This window comes from Gopherus flavomarginatus, chromosome 1 (genome assembly GCF_025201925.1).
Source record: "Gopherus flavomarginatus isolate rGopFla2 chromosome 1, rGopFla2.mat.asm, whole genome shotgun sequence".
Classification (NCBI taxonomy): Eukaryota; Metazoa; Chordata; order Testudines; family Testudinidae; genus Gopherus; species Gopherus flavomarginatus.
The window spans coordinates 178,180,377-178,201,518 of NC_066617.1; the positions used below are offsets into that span (position 1 = coordinate 178,180,377).

At 41.8% G+C, this 21,142-nt stretch overlaps 1 protein-coding gene across 4 annotated transcripts in view; it reads left to right on the forward strand.

The window, feature by feature from the left end:
* Window positions 1–21,142, forward strand: part of CRYBG3 (crystallin beta-gamma domain containing 3) — a 140,341-nt gene that overhangs the window by 100,853 nt on the left and 18,346 nt on the right. For 3 of the 4 annotated variants that reach the window (XM_050955940.1, XM_050955949.1, XM_050955958.1), the window contains 5 exons: window positions 5,776–5,912; window positions 8,052–8,178; window positions 9,221–9,253; window positions 14,668–14,777; window positions 15,288–15,414. In XM_050955940.1, the coding sequence (XP_050811897.1) occupies window positions 5,776–5,912; window positions 8,052–8,178; window positions 9,221–9,253; window positions 14,668–14,777; window positions 15,288–15,414 (534 nt within the window). Of the gene's footprint in view, window positions 1–5,775; window positions 5,913–8,051; window positions 8,179–9,220; window positions 9,254–14,667; window positions 14,778–15,287; window positions 15,415–21,142 lie in introns of those variants that run through there. The other variant, XM_050955963.1, reaches the window with a different exon arrangement.

Below are 21,142 nucleotides of genomic sequence, written 5' to 3' on the forward strand. Positions count from 1 at the left end.
TTTCCTGGACGCCTCGGCCTCAGCCGCCAGGACTCTGGCCTCTGGCGTGACTATGCGCCCTATCTTGTGGCTAGCAGGTCTCCAGCCTCCCCCCGGAGCTCCAGCACACTATTCAGGACCTTCCATTCGAGGGTCAAGGGCTGTTCTCGGACAAAACTGACCCTAGGCTACAGAGTCTAAAAGACAACAGGGTCATTATGCGCTCATTAGGGATGCACACGCCTGTAACTCAGCGCATGCCCTTCCAACCCCAACAGCACCGCCCTTACCCTCAACCCCGGCAGAGACAAGACTTCGCCAGACGGCGAGGCAGAAACGGCTGCCGGAAACAATCAGGCAACCAAGGGGGCCAGAACCAAAGCTCCTCCAAGCCTTCCTCCAAGCCAAAACCTTCCTTTTGAAGGTGCGCCTGAGGGCGTTGTACCAGTTTCTTTAAAGGATCCATCCCCGCCCTTTTCCAACCGGCTTTCCTTTTTCCTCCCTGCGTGGTCCCAGCTAACATCAGATCGTTGGGTCCTACGCACGTTGGAACTTGAATACCATCTGCAATTTGTTTCAAACCCCCCCTTCCACCCTCGTCCCTCTTCAGGGATCCCTCTCACGAGCAACTCCTCCTACAGGAGGTGCAAGCGCTCCTCGCCAGAGGAGCCATAGAGGAGGTACCAGAGCACGAACGGGGGAAGGGGTTTTATTCCTGCTACTTCCTGATCCCCAAGGCAAAGGGGGGTCTCAGACCAATCCTCGATCTGCGGGAACTCAACAGATACATGGTAAAGTTTGAAGTTCCGTATGGTATCCCTGGGGACCATTATCCCATCCCTGGATCCTGGAGACTGGTATGCCGCCGTCGACATGCAAGATGCCTACTTCCACATAGCCATCTTCCCACCTCACAGGAGGTTCCTCCGGTTCGTGGTCAACCGGCAGCATTTCAGTTTGCGGTCCTTCCGTTCGGCCTCTCTGCAGCCCCAAGAGTATTCACCAAATGTATGGCTGTAGTCGCCGCCCACCTTCGTCGCAGTCAGATACACGTCTTTCCGTATCTAGACGACTGGCTTATCTGCGGTACCTCCGAGACGCGAGTCCTCAGTCACGTCCGCACTGTCAAGAACCTTTTCCTACATCTAGGTCTAATGATCAATGTGGAAAAATCGACTCTAATCCCCACTCAGAGGATAGAGTTTATTGGTGCCACCTTGGACTCGACCCTTTCCAAAGCCTGCCTACCACTGCCACGGTTCCAGGCTCTGACGGCCATCATCCGGAGGCTGCAAGCGGCGCCGCTAACTTTGGTATGCACTCGCCTCGCTCTCTTGAGCCACAGGGCGGCCTGCATGTTCGTAACGAACTACGCAAGACTGCGCCTACGGCCCCTCCAATCCTGGCTCAACTTGCAATACCATCCAGCCAGGGATCCTATGGACGTGGTCGTCACCATCTCCTCGACCATGCTAGACTCCTTCCAATGGTGGCTGGATCTCTCCATGGTGTGTGCGGGGTTCCCGTTCCACCTGCCCCAGCCCTCGGCATCCCTCACAACGGACGTGTCATCCCTCGGTTGGGGGGCTCATCTCGGGCACCTACGTACCCCAGGCCATTGGTCACCTGACGAACTGGACCTCCACATCAACATCCGGGAGCTGAGAGCGGTCCACCTTGCTTGTCAGATGTTCCGACAACACTTACAGGGTCGTTGTGTATCGGTATTCACTGACAACACAACAGCCATGCACTATATAAACAAACAGGGTGGCACGAGATCTTCGCCCCTGTGCCAGGAAACCTTACAACTATGGGACTTCTGCATAGCCCATTCTATACACCTCGTCGCTCCTTTCTCCCAGGAGCTCGGAACACACTGGCGGATCGCCTCAGCAGATCCTTCCTTTCCCACGAATGGTCGCTTCGCCCAGACGTTGCTCTTTCACTCTTCCGGAAGTGGGGGTTTCCACGGATAGACCTCTTTGCATCCTGTGGGAACAGGAAATGCCAGACGTTCTGCTCCTTTCAAGGCCTCTCACCGGGTTCAATGACGGACGCCTTCCTTGTGCTGTGGACAGTGCACCTGCTCTAGGCCTTTCCACTCGTCCACAGGGTCCTACTGAAAGCACGCAGGGACAAAGCCCGCTTGATCATGATAGCTCCAGCGTGGCCTCGACAGCACTGGTACACCATGCTGCTAGACCTATCCATAGCCAACCCTGGACCTGATCACCCAGGACCACGGCAAGCTCCGTCACCCGGACCTTCAGTCGCTCCACCTCACGGTGTGGCTCCTGCGTGGCTGACTCACTCTGAGCTGCGTTGCTCCCCCCAGTGCAGCAGGTACTCCTGGGTAGCAGGAAGCCTTCCACTACAACTACATATTTGGCCAAGTGGAAGCGCTTCCTTCCCGCCAAGGTATCCATCTCTAACATCTTGGATTACCTCTGGTCCCTCAAACAACAGGGCTTGGCGGTATCATCACTGAGGGTCCACTTGGCGACCATCTCTACATTCCACCCAGGAGAGGATGGCCGCTCGGTGTTTTCTCATCCGATGGTGTCTAGGTTCCTTAAGAGCTTAGAGCTCCTCTACCCTCAAGTACGGTGCCCTGCCCCTACATGGGACCTTAACCTGGTTCTTGCCAGACTCATGTCCTCTCCTTTTGAACCATTAGCAACTTGCTCCCTTCTCTACCTCTCCTGGAAAACCGCTTCCTGGTGGCCATCACGTCCGCGAGACAGGTCTCGGAACTTCAGGCCCTCACGGTGGGCCCCCCGTATACTGTGTTCCACAGAGACAAGGTGCATTTGCGACCACATCCGGCCTTTCTCCCCAAAGTGGTATCGTCCTTCCACGTTAACCAGGAGATCTTCCTCCTTGTCTTCTTCCCAAAACCGCATTCGTCTCGCAGGGAGCAGCAGCTACACTCCTTAGACATTCGTAGAGCGCTTGCTTTTTATATAGAACGAACTAAGCCATTCCACAGAACCCCCCAACTCTTTGTCGCAGTGGCTGAGCGGATCAAAGGGCTTCCTGTCTCCTCGCAGCAGATTTCCTCCTGGATAATGTCGTGCATCCGTGCCTGTTATGACTTGGCTCACATCCCATCGGGCCACGTGACTGCGCACTCCACCAAGGCTTAAGCATCAGCAGCAGCTTTCCTCGCTCACATGCCCATTCATGAAATCTGCCGTGCAGCGACCTGGTCCTCGGTCCACACTTTCGCCTCCCACTATGCCTTCGGCTCCGCCATATTGCACTCTGCGACATCTCACTCCTACCCCACTGTCTAGGTAAGGCTTGGGAATCACCTAACTGGAATGGATATGAGCAATCACTCGAAGAAGAAAAGACGGTTACTCACCTTTGTAACTGTTGTTCTTCGAGATGTGTTGCTCATATCCATTTCACACCTGCCCTCCTTCCCCACTGTTGGAGTAGCCGGCAAGAAGGAACTGAGGAGCGGACCGGTCGGCAGGGTTATATATCCAGCACCATGTTGGCGCCACTCCAGGGGGCGACCTGCCGACCCACCGGAGTTCTAGGGTAAAAATCTTCCGACGAGCGTGCACACGCAGCGCGCACAGCTAACTGGAATGGATATGAGCAACACATCTCGAAGAACAACAGTTACAAAGGTGAGTAACCGTCTTTTCTAGTGTATGACCAGTGTTTTGGGAACTGGGCAGTCTTTAATAAAATAAAAAAAAAAAAGAGAGAGAGAATCTGCAATGAAAGTTGTAGGAAAAAACACTTCATGTATCTCTAACAGAAATGCATAGTTTTGGTTTTAGTAAAAGGACACTTCAAGACATTAAAAAAAGTAAAAGACAATAGTTCAGGTGCAAAATTAGGCCAACTTTAACTGGTTCAGTGGGAAATACTTGGTGCGGTTTGACTGCTTTTTCAGAAGCTTGGCTAAAGTATTTCTGTTCTAGGACAGTTAATCCAGTTACTTTTCACAAGCACTGTATTCACTGAACAAAACATTTAGGGTTTTTGGTTTTTTTTTTAAGTAATCTTAAAACAAAACACTACCTGTTTATATTGGATTTACAGAGTCTAACTTTCAAAAATACATATGCAAATTTCATATATAATTTACACCTGTAGTCACTGCAACTGTTTAAAAAAAATAAGACAATTATACTCCAGTATTTACTTTGTCACTTGTAAGTTTGTTGTAATCAGTGTAGTCATGTTTAGCCACATTAAGCCCTGATCTTGCAATAGGTCCATGTCATGAATTATTCATCCAGGCAGAGTCTCATTGCAGGCACTGGGGCTCCTGAGGAGTGCAAGGGTCTGTCCACGCATACCTGGCTGCATCATCAGGGCCTTAGTTTGGAAGCTTTATGAGATAGGTATTTGTCTAGCTCTGTTTGTACAGCATCTCTTGCGACTGGTCCTGATCCAGGGCCTCTGGATGCTACCATAATATAAATATTTAATAATAACTTCAGTAATAGTGTACTGATGTATCTGAGATCTCCATCAGCCACACAAGTTGGTTGATCTCCTTATAACTGAAACAAGGTTTCTTCACTATAACACAAGTGAATATTAAAGAAACACTGTAAAGTAGGTTAGGTCCAGAATTTAGTTTGTGTTTAAAAATGAGGATCAGAAAGTTTTGTTACCTTTTTAAAAAAAAAAATAAAAAAAAATCTAACCTCACAGATGTGATAAAATTTAATTTTTAACTTTACATTAGTTTTTTTTTGGTTAGGATTTAAACAAGCAAACAAAAAAGGTGAAATCAGCTGGTAATTTTTCACTGTCCAAGCAAAGAGTGGATTACAAAATAATGAACTGGCTAACTAGTTAAAAATAAAAAGGACTTTTAAAACTGAGTTTGATTGAATAATCTAAAACTGTGTTAATAACATGGCAAAGGGAATATATAAGTTTTTAAAACATAGGGCCTTTTCATCCAGCCCTATAAAAAAAAAAAAAATTGCAGGAGGAATGAAAAGGGAGGAGTCTTCACCCAGGTTCCCATAGCCAAATCTTTTCCCCAGATTATTGTTACATCAGAGATGATTCCTTGTGTTGCTGCATCCCAGTGTTGCATTCCAGTCCCTCTTATGCTCCATGCATGCAACCTAGAACCCAAAGGCTCCTCCATTCAAAGGAAGGGTGGTGCTAGAGAGGTATCTCAGTCTTCCTTTCTGTGAAAGCACGAGGAAGATTCTTGAGTTCCTTAGCACTTAAATCCCTTTTCAGAAGGAGCCTCACTTCGCATGCCTAAGGCCTGGTCTATGTCTAAAACTTAGGTTGACCTAGCTACATTGCTCAGGGCTGTGAAAAATATACACCCCTGAGAGACTTAGGCCCAGTATAGGCACCACTACCATCGCCCTAGCTATCGCTTCTTGAGGGGGTGGATTTACTGTGGTGACAGAAAACCCCCTTCTTATCAATGTAGCAGGTGTCTACACTATGGCACTACAACGGCACAGCTGCGATGCCATAGCTGTGCAACTGTAGCACATGTAGTGTAGACAAGCCCCTAACTGAATGCCTTGTAATAACTTAAGTGCGTTTAAAAATGTTATTCCTAGGCTACAATTCTTCCCTCTAATGTGGTTATAGATTCAGTTTGCCTCATCCATACTAGCATTAAAACAACATCATTGCATGAATGCCCGTAAATGTGGCCGGCCTCAGTTTGCACATAGTTATACTCGCATTGTGAACAGTCCCACAGAATCCTTTGTTAGATTGTATGTAATAAGCTGCTGCTAAACTGTTAAGGTATTTATCCTAACTTTCAGCATTGCCTTTTAGGATTTCATCGAGTCATCAGTCATGCTTTTTGAGTCAGATGAAGAAGATGGGAACGTCATGGTCAATCAAGATATTCCTGATTTGGAGCAAGCTGGGTTTGGCCAGGAGATGAGATCAATTCATGTGAAAAGTGGAGTGTAAGTCTACTGCAAACTTGTATGAGATGTTCTTTGAATGCAGTTATTAAATGATTTGCCTGTGCACGGTGTTTTCAGATTTCTTATGTGTCATGATGTACTTCAAATGATTGATAAGATAAGAAAGATAAGCATTTGGGGGCCAAAGGAACAATCTTTGTGTTTTCTTAGATGATAGAAAATGTCAGTGTCTCCTATGTATCTTGATGTTCTGCTCTGCATTGTTGCAGAGGGTTTTGTTTGGCTTGTGGGTCCTGAACTTCAGGGATCTCTTAGAACCTTGCCACTTTGAACGCTCCCTATTACTACATCAATACACCAGTAAGAATCTGGACAAGCCCGATAGTTTATGTGGGTTCAGTTTGTGCTACTGGTCTCTCTCTCTCTGCAGGCCAGCTAGAGCCACAGTCCTGCAGTGGAATCCAGATAGGCACATCCCTGTATCTGCATGGAGCCCATTGACTTTAGTGGTGCTCGGCATCGGTTCAGGGGTCTGTCTTCATGGATCTAATTGTAGAACTGCGACAGGATTTCCAGCAGGATTAGCTGCAGAGGTAATGTGTTTAGAAAAAAAGCATGTGTCACACCATTCAACAACCACCTATGTAGACTGTATTGTTGGATTCCAAAAATTGTTAAAGCGCTCTCGGTCCTTGTCAGCACTGCAGTTGATAGTGATAGTAACACAATAACATGACCGCATTTCACAGATGTAGGGCCTGATTCTGCAATCTTTACTAGTGTTACTTCATTGTGACTAATTTGAATTAGTTAGGGTTGTAGAATTGCTAAGAACCACCACAAATCTTGCTAAGAAAATCTGGCAGATTGCTAAGAAGCATCAAAAGCCTCACCACATTCCACTTCAAATGCAATGTGCATTTTTTTGATTTTGCTTTTGGTAAGAGAAATTCATAGGACACTGTACATATATTATAGTAAATTGAATTTTGAAAACCACCACTCAGTTTCCCCTGGGCAAAGGGACAGATGAAGTCACAGATGTTAGCTGAGCTGCTTAATGCACTGCTGTGGACGACACTTAAATACTGTGGTGATGAGGCCTATATAAAGACCTGAATAGAACAGAGTAGATTGGGCCCATAGTTTGTATCCTGTTTGTTTACAAATTCTTTGGAAATGATTCTTTTTATCTATTTTTCATAAGTTATATTTTGTTCACTATGCCTCCCCTCCTGTCTTAGGCAAAGACCCCTCCAATTTCCCCCTGTATTTCCTCTCCTTCCTTGAGTCCTACGTTGTAATTACTCTTTCTTCAGGCGAGGATGCTTTCTCTGAGGTTCATCAGCCATTTGTATGGTTTCAGCCATCTCATGGCAGTTTGAAGCTTATTTAGTTCGGTTTGAAGTGTTTTATCTGGTTCCTTTTCAGGTTACTTATTTGCTGGGTTGTGCCAGTAGCTTTCAGCTTTTTTAAATATAAAACACTGAAGTAAGTTTCTTGGGGGCGAGGGGGACACAGTATAAAGAATTAGACAGACTCTGTAAAAGTGGGCATGGTCAGTAACGTGTGCATGCTCTCACTCTTTCTTGTGTCCACTATAAACATTTTCTGTTTGCCTTGGATTTTGTAATCAAATGCAAGGGGAAGAAACACAAATGAATTACCAATCATTGCAAGAGTCCCTTTATCTCTTCCTGCCAGTGCTTCCTCACTTGCTTCCCTTCTCTCCTTAGAATAATCTGACTGGAAGAGTTTGAAGGGAGCCCTGTCTGGGAGCTAGGTGGGAAGGTAAAGGTTGAGGGAGCAGAGAGGGACTCAAGTATTTGACAGTTGAATATCTAGCCTCTTGGCTTCCAAGCAATCTCTTATTTCATGCTGAGAAATTATCTGCGAAGGGAGAGAGAGATCTAATGGTGCAAGGATTTGTCGAGAATATTTGTGTAGACAAATAAAAAGTAGAAAATCAGAAGTGTGCCGGGTTTGTGACTCATGTGCCTGTTACCACAAGACATGTTTTACAGTCTGTTTAATTTCATATCAAGTGGACAGGTAAAGCATTTAAAAACCTTCTGGAAAGTTTGCTATTTAAGTTTAACTTACTGATAACTTTTTGTAGTGCCATATTGAAAAATAAGATTGTGTATCACAGTTCATTTCTTGTGTGTCACTCCTCAGGTGGGTTGCATATCAGCAGAAATATTTCTGTGGAGAACAATATATACTGGAAAAAGGAAAATATAAATGCTTTTTAGACTGGGGAGGATCCAGTGAAACCATCATGTCAATTCGTCCCATTAAGTTGGTGAGTTACCATAATTCATCAAAAAGAAAAATAAAAAAGCAGCAAGAATTCAAAACTCTGGTGATACAATGATTTTATTGTGCAGGCTAAGTAATAAAGCTAACTTGTCTATTGAATTGATGAAAGGTTAGAAGAAAAGAGAGATCCTCACAGAATTCAAGGAAACTGCTAATTATGGGGACTGAATCTCCCATTTATTCTGTAGTGCAAACTCTGTATCAACCCAGCTCCTAACAAGTAAATGCTGGGAAAACTCCACAAGGAGAATTTAGCAGGTTATGTCCACAAATGGAACATATTGGCCCTAAAAACCTAATTTACCACAAAACAGGCCTATCGCCTTATTGATAACTTGTCATGTATTTTAGACCTTTAACTTTCTTATTACTGTCTGCTAAAACTGAGCTATAGCTTATTGTTTTCTTCTTTTTTTTCTATTTCAATCCAGAAAAATAAAAAGGCAACTTGCCCAGATGGATTAATTCCAAGACTCCTACAGCCCTACTGTACAATAAACAAACAAACCCAACCACCAATATAATAAATGACACTGCATCCACAACTCGGAAAGCTAGAAAGGAAACTGAACTTATTTAACCTTTCTTGAATGGAAATGACAGGTGCATTGCAGGGTAGTGACAGTGAGGGAGAGAGAAGGTCCTGCCTCCCATTCTCTCACATTATCTCTTGATAAGGAATTGGTATAAACCAAACACTTTTAAACCAGTTTGAGTGTCTACACAAAGGGATTGCTCTGACTCTGTAAATGGGTTTCTAAGCAGCTAATCATATTGGTGCAAGTTTAATGTGTGGACAAGGCCTAAGCTAACAGAGAGGCAACCATGAGCCAATATGCCCCTAATTTTGTAGAGATATGGGGAGGGAAATGTGCCAGGAGTGCAGTACCTATTAAAGAATTTCAGCCCCAGAATTCCTAAAAAAAAAAAAAAAAAAAAAAATTGAAGAGGTTCTTTAAGGGATTTGACTGCCTGTTAAAAAATAATTGTAATGTTTATATTATTTATATTTTTTTAATATGCAGGAACCACTTGGAAAGAATGAGCCTCCACATTTGGTATGTTCACATTTTATAATGCCATTTCTAGGAGTAAATTGCATATTATTAAGCACACATGCTTTATGTTGAATTTCCCCCCTCTGTCTCAGATAAGATCTTCACTACTGTACAATGACAAAGCCACCTCTTACTTGAGGAAACCAGTAGACACACAGAGGCTAAGTTAGCCAAGAATCTCATTCATTGTGGTGGTCCTATTCACACCCTTTTTTGTTGTGTCCCCATAGTATCATCTGCTTAATAGACTTGGGATCACTTTGGATCTGTATCACCATTTCTTTTCATGTTCTTCCTTTCAGTCTCTCTGCCTCTCTGGAAATTCACTGTCACACTCATTTACCTTTTTCTACGTGGGATATTGTCTTTGCATTGTAATTAATACGTCCCACTTTGTTACTGTAACTTCTTAATATCTGAAGTGCAGAATTGTGAAACTTGAACTGCAGAAAACTATTCACAAGTCCAGACACAATTAGCTGTCTGTCATTTGTTTTCCTTCAGTGCTGTTTTTAAAAATATATTCTATTTTGGCAGCTTTGCAGTTTGTATTGACACTTCCTGTGTGATGGCATGATGAGGGCAGTTTCACTAACTCCTTTCAAAAGTACATGACCTTTGCTGTAGCTGCAGTTTCCAGCTCACTCTCAGCTTCCCTCCCCCGCATACTAAGTTTGACTGAGCACACACTAGGGATTTAATAATATAAAAGAGAGCCATTTGTAGCCAATCCTAATATAAAGTTAAACATAATTTTAGTGAAATTCTATGACAATATTGCTTCATTATAAGAAGATTTCACTGTTGCATGTTTTTGTTTTCAGAGTGGCTTAGTTTGGGTTTCCATTTTTTATCAGAATTTTTATAAGATTATGTTAAAACCATATTAACATTCTTCCATGTAATCTTTCTAAATTTAGAAACCTCTCCACATGCACATGCTTATCCAGAATCCTTATCTGCTGAGGGTTCTCTTCTAACAGAGCACATCTCAATTCCCTTATATTTAGTTTGACTTCTCTCCTTCTTTCATTAGGCATTCTTTGCCCACAAAGAAATATTAGTTGTTAATGCTGTATCTTGGGGAAGAGGAGTGCAGTGAGATATGAACAGTAGAGTTCTTTTTTTCTCTCTCTCTCTCTGTCACTTTTAATAAAGAAAACATTAGAAAATGACATATAAAGATACATGTTTTAATAAACAACCCAAAACCTGGAAAATCTAGTTTAAGATATCTTGAGTATTTCGTCATCTAGATAGGATTTTCAGTATCCTTATTGCTTATACTTGTGTGTTATACACACCTACACATGGAAAATGTACACATTACATTACTTAGGACAGCCTGAATGCACCCTTTCTTTACTCCAACTATGTTCAGGTTCTAAAATGTTTATGATTTACTCAGGCTTGCAGGAAATGTTTGTTGTCTAAAGAGAGAAATGGTGTATTACTTTAGTCTTAAACACTGATTTCCTGCCAGACATATTCATGTGGCTGTTTGCAGCCAAATCCAAAGAATCCGAAACACTTTCACCCAGAAGGCATGGTAAACCTTTTCAGATAAAATAACTGATTGAAAAATGAAACAGGTACCAAACCAAACTTTTTTCAGAGATTCCAGATAGTTTGAAGAACTTTTTATCCCCGTCTTCAACTCTCTTCTTCTTCAGAATATGTCAAATGCTGTTCCTGTGAGTGTCTTAGACCAGTTTTGCAGACCCAAGAGATTGAGATGGTTAATATAAGCATACAAACATGTGCATGTTTCTCCAAATCTTGGAAGAGTCTCACCCATCAGCAGCAATGAGACTATCTGCAATTGATTCAACCTTGCAATTCCTTTCCTTTCACCTTACCTCCCATCCCATCCCATCCCATCCCATCCACCCGTACATCAGAAAATTCTTTAAAAAACAAACAAAAACCACTTGCTGTGTACAAATATGCATGCCATGTCATGCTGCCCTGATGTCACTTTTGCCACAGGAAAAAGTTCAACAATCTTGAGTTGTTACAGAACCTCTGTGATGAAGCTAAGGAAAGAGGAGAGCATGTCACTGCTGTGTTCAAATTGTCATAGTTACCTTAGGGAACAAACATAATTTATCATGACTAAGGAGTTGTGGGAAACTTGTTAAGATTACTTACTGAGTCAGGGTAAGTAGAAGACAGTATTTGAGAAAATAAATCTGTCCTTTCCTCTTCTAGTTTAAAGATAATATTACAATTTTCATGTTTGCAACAGTTGCTAAGGATGGCTCACCAGAGTCAGAGAATCCTTAACACAGCTGGATGCTGAATCTTACAAGTCTGAATTCTCAAAGTAGGAATATAGCTCTCCATATTTTTTCCTATCTATTATAGGCATAGATACTAAAATAAGGAAATCCTACTGTCTTTCTGTAAGAGAGAAACCTTGTCACTTGCTGTTGCTTTCAGCTGACCTTAAGTATTCTATTTTGAAATCTTGCAATAAGTGGTCTTGGTCTTTTCATCTTTGCCAGGCTCCTTCATAAACTACATGCATGTTCCAAGTAAGACTAAAGTCTCCAGGTTTAAAATACAATAGCTGTATTCATTAAAAAAAAACAATATTTTTTCCTTCACTCTCCCAAGGAAAACTAAGCACCTTTCATTAATCTGCCTATGGCAGTGGGCTTGCTCAAATACTTTAGCAGACCCCTATAATTATTTATGGTAACTTTGCACTGTGTATCTTTCCACTTACTGCCTGTTGAGTTTTTAGGAATGGAGCTTCATGGAGCTAAAAGGCTCTTTTAAATCTGTCACATCAGATTTAATATATTTTAAGTTATAACTAGCTGCATTTGTGGTCAGACTGTACAAATGCAGTGGTATCACTAGTGGATCAATTTCTTCTCTAATTGTTCTGAAGTCAGAACCATCAAATCTCTCCATTCAAACTGTTTTCTTTCTATTTATTTTGGGAAAACATTTTTCTCAGTTTATTATTTAAAATATACATTGCATAACCTTCCCTGTAACAGTTTTTCTAAAGCTGTCACATAGCCTGGGGCACAGGCTGTAAGGAGGAAGTGTCAGGCACTAAACTAGGAACCTGGAGACCTGAGTTCTGTTCCTGACTCTCACTGAGCTGCTGTTTGACCATGGCCAAATTGCTCCATCTTTGTGCTTCAGTTTTCTGCATTGGTAAAAATGGAGAAAATGATAGTTACCTTCCTCTGTAAAGTGTTTTGAGATCTATGGATGAAAAGCACAATGTAAGTGTAGCCTAAATATCAATGTTAAGCTCAGTAATTCAGTTCCAAATGTATCCAGCCCATGTAGCTGGCTTGTCTTTTTCAATTCACAGTTGTGTGTCTCATAAGGGCAAGATTAAGCCCTTCTTGTTCTTTGTAACAAGAAATATATTAGTTTCTTTAAACAAAAAAAAAAGACTTTTTCCATAAAACCATTTTCTAATATGTGGTTTTGGCTTTCTCAGTCTCTGTAGATTGGATTTCTTTTTTTTTGGCAGGGAGAGGGGCCACTTTGGAGCATGAGTGAGGGAGGAGCACTAGCAACAACATTTTTCTTCTGTGTTACAGAATGCTGTGTCAAATTTTAGTGTGAAATTCGCCTCAGGACAGAGTGGCCATGCAGGGCTCTCTGCTCCACGTATCTCTTGGAGGGTGAAGTGGTATAAAGGCCCCTGCTTAGAGCCTGTGTACTGGAGTGAAATTCTCCCTTATAGAGGAAACTAAACAAGTGGTTTTGTGGCACCAGAAGTCAGTTATAAAATAAGAAATAAGGAGCTTCCCTCGTCTTCGAAGTACCAGGCAATTTTCATAACACCTGATAAAAGTTGGTCACATCACCTGATAGAGTGTACCATCCATTGCACCCTGTCTTAATTAAGGCATTCCTAAAGGCAACCGACAAAACAATTTGGATATATCAGAAGACTGAGTGTCCTTTTGGAATATGTGATTCAAGTGTATTATGAAATGGCACTAGCACTCTGGAAACAAATGACGTTTTTAGAGTAGCCATCAGATTTCACACGTATGATGAGTTCCATTAAAAATCAATGGTCAGTGTTTACCAAGGATTCCCTAATCTTAAAATGGGAAATGCCATGGTAAATTCAACTAATTCAGATGGTAAATGTCCGATTTTGAATGGCGCTGCACAACAAATAATCCACTATTTGCCTATTTGTATGTATTCAAGCCATTCAGTATCAATAAGACACTCCGAGCAGTACTTTTCTAATGAATTTTTGGGTCCCTAACAAATTCTCTCTTCAGCTTCATATTACTGAGGCCTACAGTAGTAGCTGGAAAAGTATACTGCCTGATCCTACAAGGTGCCTTCAGCTCCCACTGATTGCAGTGGTACTTGAGAGCTCAGAGCCTTGCAAAATGGCGCGCTGCGTATCATGGGGTCAAGGTTCTAATTGCAGAAGCCATTGTGTCATTCATTTACCAGGAGATTAGGCATAGCATTAGAAAATACATCCTGCAATGGATTAAGGGAATAAAGTACATGACTAAATGACATCTGAACCCTCTTGTCAAAAACAATGGTAGAAATGCAAACCAGATTTTCTTCATCCTTTTTCCTTAATTTTTAGTTGTATTGCTCTTGCTCAATAGATTTCAGCACATCAGTGGCCACCTAAAGTGACCCGTTATCCAGGAACAAATAGTACCTTAGGGGCACAGAATTCTTAGCTTCTTCCCCCATTGTAGACCATGGGCTGTATTCTGCTATAGATTTTGTTTTTAACTTCTTTTAAAGCAGAACTCCCTGTTGATGGAGAGATCAACACACACTTCCTGGGCAGGATGTAGTTCTAAATGGCTCCATAACTCTTTGCTAAGGATATCTGTGTGTGCAAACTTGTTGGGTTGGAATTCAAACACTCCTGACACAGCGAGTCCTACCAGAAATTCTCTTGCAGGCTTTTTTAATTCCAGGGCACTTTTTTTTAATGTACTCCCTTAGTATCTTTTTACCAGTATTTCCTTTCCCCTTCTTGTTGTGCTTCAATTGGTTGCTGACCTGTACCCAAAATCTGGCTGCATATGAGTGGTGCTGTGTGTATAAGGCCAGATTTGTCAGTCCTATCATTGTGCTTTCTCTGGAAACACTCCTGTTACCATAAAATGAATATATACTTGCTACCACTGCCATTGATATCAATAGGAGATCTGCCTCAGTTAAGGACTGCCCATAGCTCATAAAATGCTTTGGGACCTTTTAAGAGAAAAGGCGCTGTAGAAATTTAAGACATTTCTTCTCTTGGGAGTCCATTAGATTTGCATTAGTACTTCTGTAAAATGCATTGATATTTCCCTGTGCCTGCAGCTTGCTCTACTTATAGTGATGATATTGAGTACATTTTCCTTCTAGTCATCATATTTTTATTGTTGTTGTTCTTGTAGCTCAAAGCTTTCAGTAACACACATTTCCAAGGAGCATGTGTAGATTTCACAGCAGAAGTTTCTGATTTTACATCATTCATACCATGTTCTTTTAAGGTTCTACGGGGATGGTAAGTGTGTTGTTTTACCCACCACCATTTAAAGTAGTTAGAGAGCACTTTTTGACCTTCATTAAATTTCAAATAATCAAATGTGTCCAGTGCATTACCATCACACTCCATATCGTCCTATACCTACTGTCTTGCAACCTGCTTTGATAACTCTCGTCTTTCTGATGGAAGGGAACTTAATGCTTTTTGCTTTCCTATGGGAAGATCACACAGTTGCGGTGATTTGAATCTGCCTTTATGACTTTGTTCAAAATTTCAGGGACTCAATAGGGTAAATCTAGCTGCATTCCATTAACCCCTGTTAAAGGCCAGGTTGAGATTTGTATACCACGTGGAAGAGCAGCAGAAAATCGAATCAATCTTTGGTTTCACTTTTTTTTAGAGTACCGCTTTAAAAAACAAACAAACCTTGTTTTATTTCTCATTCCCCTAGAAAATATTTGATCTTGAGAGAACTTGTTAATAACTGACTGCATCATTTAAATTTTTTTATTATGTTTATTCTTTCAGTTGGCTCCTGTTTTACCAAGGGGAAATTGCTGATAATCATTGTGTGCTGGAAGAAGGCCTCTACACTGACCTCACTTCCTGTGGCTGTCCAACAGCAGTACTCAAATCCTTCAAACTTGTGGAATATGTAAGAGCTTTATAGAAAGAATTATATTATAGAACTCTTGCCCTACGGTCATATACAGCAGTGATTGTATTAAAGAACAGAGTGTGATGCTCAGAAGAAATTGTTTTTTAGGCTTGTGGATTTTCAGTTCCACACACACATTCTGGGCAGAACATAACTCTGTTTTTGTATGAGCTGAATTCGTATTTGCTTTTTCAATGGTCTTTATAGAGCATCCCAGCAAGATAGTAAGGAGTAGGTTTATGCAAATGGAATATTGTACTTCTGTCTCATTATGGGGTTCCCTTTACAGTCTCTTCCTCAGCAGAAATTCAGACCTTAACAAAAATACTCTGCATAGAAGAACCTGTAAGCTACATTACAATGCATATAGCTGTTAGCATGATGTTAAATTTGCTAGCCATAATTTTAGGGGAATATTTTACAGGAGTGTAAGATTTGCCTTTTCTAAATGGGCATCAAATTATGTGTCACTTGTTAATACTACTACATTTTGCCATCCAGAATAAAGGTTTATATTTCTGCTGGAGATTTGGTATACAATATTAAAACATCTCGATAGATAAAACCTTTTAAAACCACGTTTCAAAAGTTTCCAAGCTGGTGATATTTATTAAAAATGTCAAATTCTTTTTTTCTAGCCATGAACAAGTTAAATAAAAAATTCATGGGGGGGGGAGGGGTAAGGGTGGCAAGGATATTTGACTGAGTGAGGCCTTGGACCAGATCCTTGGCTGGTGTAAATGAACCTGGCTGCAGTGACTTCAGTGGAGCTACACTAGTTTCCACCAGCTGAGAATCTGGCCCTTGGACTTCATCCCTAACCACTTTAGAATCCCTTGATGAGATGGGGCTAATTCAGTGAAAACAGGGCTTTAAAAAGCCTGCTCCGAAGCAACCACAGCACTTAGTGAACAGGGGAGTTTTGAGAGGGAGTGTGAGAGCCAGATGCACCTAATAATCATTCTCTAAACTTAGGCCAATAACACCTCCCAAAGAAAAATAACCACATACAAACAAAGAACAACAAAACCCTGCAATAATAAATATAATATGGGCAGAAGTCAAGCAGCAAAATGGGGCCTACCCAGTTTTTTGCACTGAACACAGCATGTACGATTATCTGCCTTGTGAGCAGATGCCATGTATGCATTCGGTGCAAGCATCTCATGACCCTCGGAGACCGAGTACCAGCTCTTGAGACCAGACTGGCTGAATGGGAGGCGCTAAGGGAGACAGAGAGATAGATAAATGAGACTTTCCGGGACACAGTAGAGCAGTCCCATCCCGCAGTCCGACAGCCTCTGTGCTTTTGAAGAGGATGAAAGGATTGAGGAAGAAGAACTCTGAGTTGGAGCAAAGGAAAATAATCCCATAGTTGGGACCCTCCTTCCAGATGATATCACAGTGTTCTCTTGCCCTGAGGGTATCTCTCTGGGGGAGGGGACCACTGTTTTTAGGAAGAGACAGTTAATAGCAGTGACGGATTTGATTATTAGAAATATATACAGTTGAGTTTGTGATGACTGTGAGAACAATGGGTGCGAAGGTTGCAGACTCCTGAGACATGTAGATAGACTGATGAGCAGTGCCGAGTGATCTTGCTAAGTATATATTCAGGTTTAACAATCCACACCTACAGTTTGGAACAGTGTGTGTGGTTTTTGTAGTGTTGCTACTTGTCACAAGATTTCCAGGGTCATCCTACCATTTTGGTGATGAGCCTGAAACGTGCAGCAGGTCCCAAAATATCAGATGTTGCAATGTTCCGTCATAGCATGGGCCTTTTTGGACTCAGCGTAACAACGCTGTGATGTGGGCATACAGTTTTGTGATGTGGTGTGGTAATGATCGCGCTATCGTGATATGAGTTAGTCTCAGGGAACAGCTTGGAAATACATCATCTCTAAGACTCTGACTTGTGTGAGTCCAGTGGTGGGAGTCTGACTGAGGGAATGATTTGTTTATATCAATAGGCTACTGAACTGGGAGAGAAGAACAGGCTTTGATTAGGGAATACTACAGTTCTTTATATCTGTTGAACTTTGTTCTAATTTATGGCTGTTCAAGGTGGGCTGCCAGATATACTTGTGTGTTATTAGAAGCTTGAAAATAATTTCCCTGATTTAAGTCTGGCAAATATATTTTTCTGTTTCTCTCATGTAATTTAAGTGAACTTGGCTCCACTTTGGTTGGTTCGTGTTTCCATACTAGTATCTCTGAATGAGCATGTCTTTCAGAACAAAGATCACTATTATGATCATGATGATGATTGGCTGGGAAGTAGCAGATCAAAATCTATTATAAGTTCATATATATATATATATATATGGGAGGTATTCTCTTTTTCCAAGCAACATGTGGGCTGGCCCAAGCATGTTGCCTCCATGATGAATCCTGACATGATTCCCAAACCTTGGTATCATTTGTGGTGGTGTCACCAAGTCAAACATTATGTCAGAGTCTTAACACCTCCTCATTGCACTACTCTAATCCTCAAGCATGGTAGGAGAGCATGTCTATTTCTGTTCAGCGCTGGACTGGATGAGCAGATATATTGTCTGAGAACTAAAAACGTTCTTGAAATGGTTTTTAAATGCCCTAAATTGAATGGAAAAATTCCAATCTCTCTTCCTATCTCCTGCCTTCTGATAACTGATCAAATTTTCCCTCCTGCCCTCAGGGAGCAGGAGAGGAAGGGAAGGAATGGTTCCTTTTGGTTACAGGAGCCTTTTTCCCTGCTTGGCTTGCTCCCTTTCTCTCCCCCCCCCCCCCCCCCCACAAAGAAAAGGTTTCATTGAGGCCTTACCTTTTTTGGACGTTGCTTTTTTTTTTTTGTACTCGGGCTGAAGGAATCTGGCCTTCTGGGAACGTCTAAGGTAATAAGAGTGTAATCTATAGGCCATTGGGCACAAGCCTGTTTATAGCTTGATAATCTCTCCTGTGCTCACTGAGCATCATGGGAAGGGAAACGAGAGCCCTGCAAGAGCAAGGAACTAGTCTTGATTTTACTTGAAATACAAATTTGTGATACCGTGAGCTACTTCTACTGCTGTAAAAAATACCACTCCTGCAAGTGCATTTTTTTTTAATGTTCTGTTTTGAGTGGGGAAGGATATCAGTGTAAATATGTCAGTCCAGCAAAGTAAAGTATTTCTTAGAAATACAGCACCATAGTACTCCTACAAGTTGTGACTGCTCCATTGCAGCTACTATTAAAAAGCCTCTGGGTGGTTGCAGTGGCAGCATTCAGACTAATAACCCCTGTACACCTCAAAGAAATGTACAGATTTTTTTTTAATAAAGTATGCTGTGGTAGGCATTTAGACCCATAATCCAGGTACATAAAACCAAGACACAGAGAGGATGTTTACCCTGGGAGTCAGTTCCTGAGTCAGGAATAGATCCCAACAGTCCTAACTCTTTCATCGGCTCTAACCAATAGGCAGCCCACAAGGCTCACTTTGTACAGTACCATGAACTAATAAAAATGAGAGAACTTACTACTTGATACTCCTGGGGGGAATTCTGCACCAAAAAATTAAAAATTCTGCACAAAATATTTTAAAATTCTGCAAATTTTAGTTGTCAAAATAACGCTACATAATCATGCCAGTTTCTATTATTTTGGTAATGTATCTCAATATCTGTCAGCAAGTATGTCTCTGACAATATAGACATACAAAAATTGCCCCAGGAGTAGAGAGTCAAAGAAACCCCTATGATAATCCCGTTTGTTTCTTTGCCCTTTCCCTACCCTACCCCCAGAGCTCAGCTGGGGGGCCCGACACCCACAACCTCTCCCCCGAGTACATGCATGTGATACTACAAACATTTAGTATCCACTCGATCCCTGATGCATTTCATTTATTCAGCAGATAATTCAGTGCAAACAAGAGGTGGGGGAAAAACCTACCACAAGTTTTCGTAACAAGGAAGGCAATTAGGCCGAGTCCAAAACCCACTGAAGTTGATGAGAAACCTTCTGTTGACTTCATTGGGATAGGACTCTTTCGTATGAAAAATGTATTTAATTTTCATTTTGGAGGTTGCAGTGAAGTGGGAGGAAGAGATATTTTTGGTGACACCTTCTCAAATCGAATTTATTAATAACATTTTCATTATATTTGTCATGAAAGATTATCTGCACTTCCAAAAGGACAATGTATTTATATTTTTCATTTTATGATAGCAATGTGTTTGTGTGTATGGTGTCTTGAAGCTATTTTATGTAGCAACTTAACTTTTGCGGGTCTGTCCCTTTGTGTTGAGTTTGGATGGTTTTGAATTTGGTTTTCATGCTATGGGCACTTAAAAGTGAAAATGGAAACAAAAGCATTTTGAAGGAAGCTGATCTTGTTTTTGTCTTTCTTTTTAGTATGAGGTTTTTGTATGTGCTTTCTGCATTAGTAAAATATAAAATTCCATTGATAGAGTGGTTTAGATATGCTAAATGAAGGTGAGATGATGTGTGAATAGGGCTCAGTGAGTTGAGAGAAACTGTGTGAGAGGTTAGCGTTGTAGAAGTTGAAGGTAATGCAAGTAATATGTGGGTTAATCCAGCAACTGAAATGCTACTGTGGAGAGAGAAATGAGTTTGGCAGCACCCCCACACCATCTGATGTATTAATACCAGAGTATTTGCACCTGTTAGCCTAAAGAGTTAAATACAAAGGTATTCTTTACTTGTGGATACTCCTTCCTGAAATAGTATGTACAAGTATCGTCCCTTTCTCACAAGACTATGCTATAGATCATATAACGCTCCTTGTGTTTTAACTCCTTGCATCATAAATGAGGCTTTCCTCAGTATTAATTTTTGTATGAGCAAGGTGGTTTCATTTACATACAAAGGGCACTTTAAAAGAATTCTTCAGTACTTCTTCATGCTTGTAATAGGGAAGATTTTTTACAAAGGTTACACGTATAACATAGTTTCAAAATATTTTCCTGAGAGAACTTTTAGAGCAGCCCTGAGCTGGGCTGGGGCAGATATTTCCACATCCTGGAGAATTGTAGGTGACTTTAATTTGGATATCTCGGCTTGCAAAGCTCTCAAGGGAATGGGAGTTCAGCTTAGTAGCCAGAACACATGGAGACCCTATCCAACGACAGTCAACCTCCTTTCCTCCAGTGCTCCCCTCTCTCCGCACACACTCTCTTGAGAGGAGCTAGCTAGGTGGTTCAGGCTTTTTTCTTGGGAATTGGGGAGACTGAGGTTTTCCTCTGGGTGTTCGTTCCCCCTTTTGTTCATGGTCTCTCCTCCCACTCCCCAAACTCACCATTTATTTGGTGTAAGAACTGACCCGTTACAAGAAAGAATCCTCAGCAGCCAGAGTGCTGCTGCCCTGCAACAAACTTTCCTCTGGACTCTCAGGACTCTACCATAGCTATCCTTCATTAATGGCCTCTCCTGTGAAATGGGTTCGGTGTTAGTCCAGAGGTGTCCTCAGCATTTAAAAAAAAAAATCACCATCATAATCAGCACCCTTGTTGGCAGTCTCATCAGAAAGGCCAGGGATCCACTGAGAATGGAAACTACATTATTCTGCTGCCTCCTGCTGAGGGATCAGGCGTATGGGCAAGGAATGTGAAACAGCTATTCAGGTACCCCTCTTAAAGCTGGCATGAGAAGCAGTGAGATGCAGGGTTTCTTGTGTATCAGCCCATTCCAGGAACTTTTCATTTAGGGCCCAATTCTGTCACCCTGTCGCATGTTGGAGAAAGT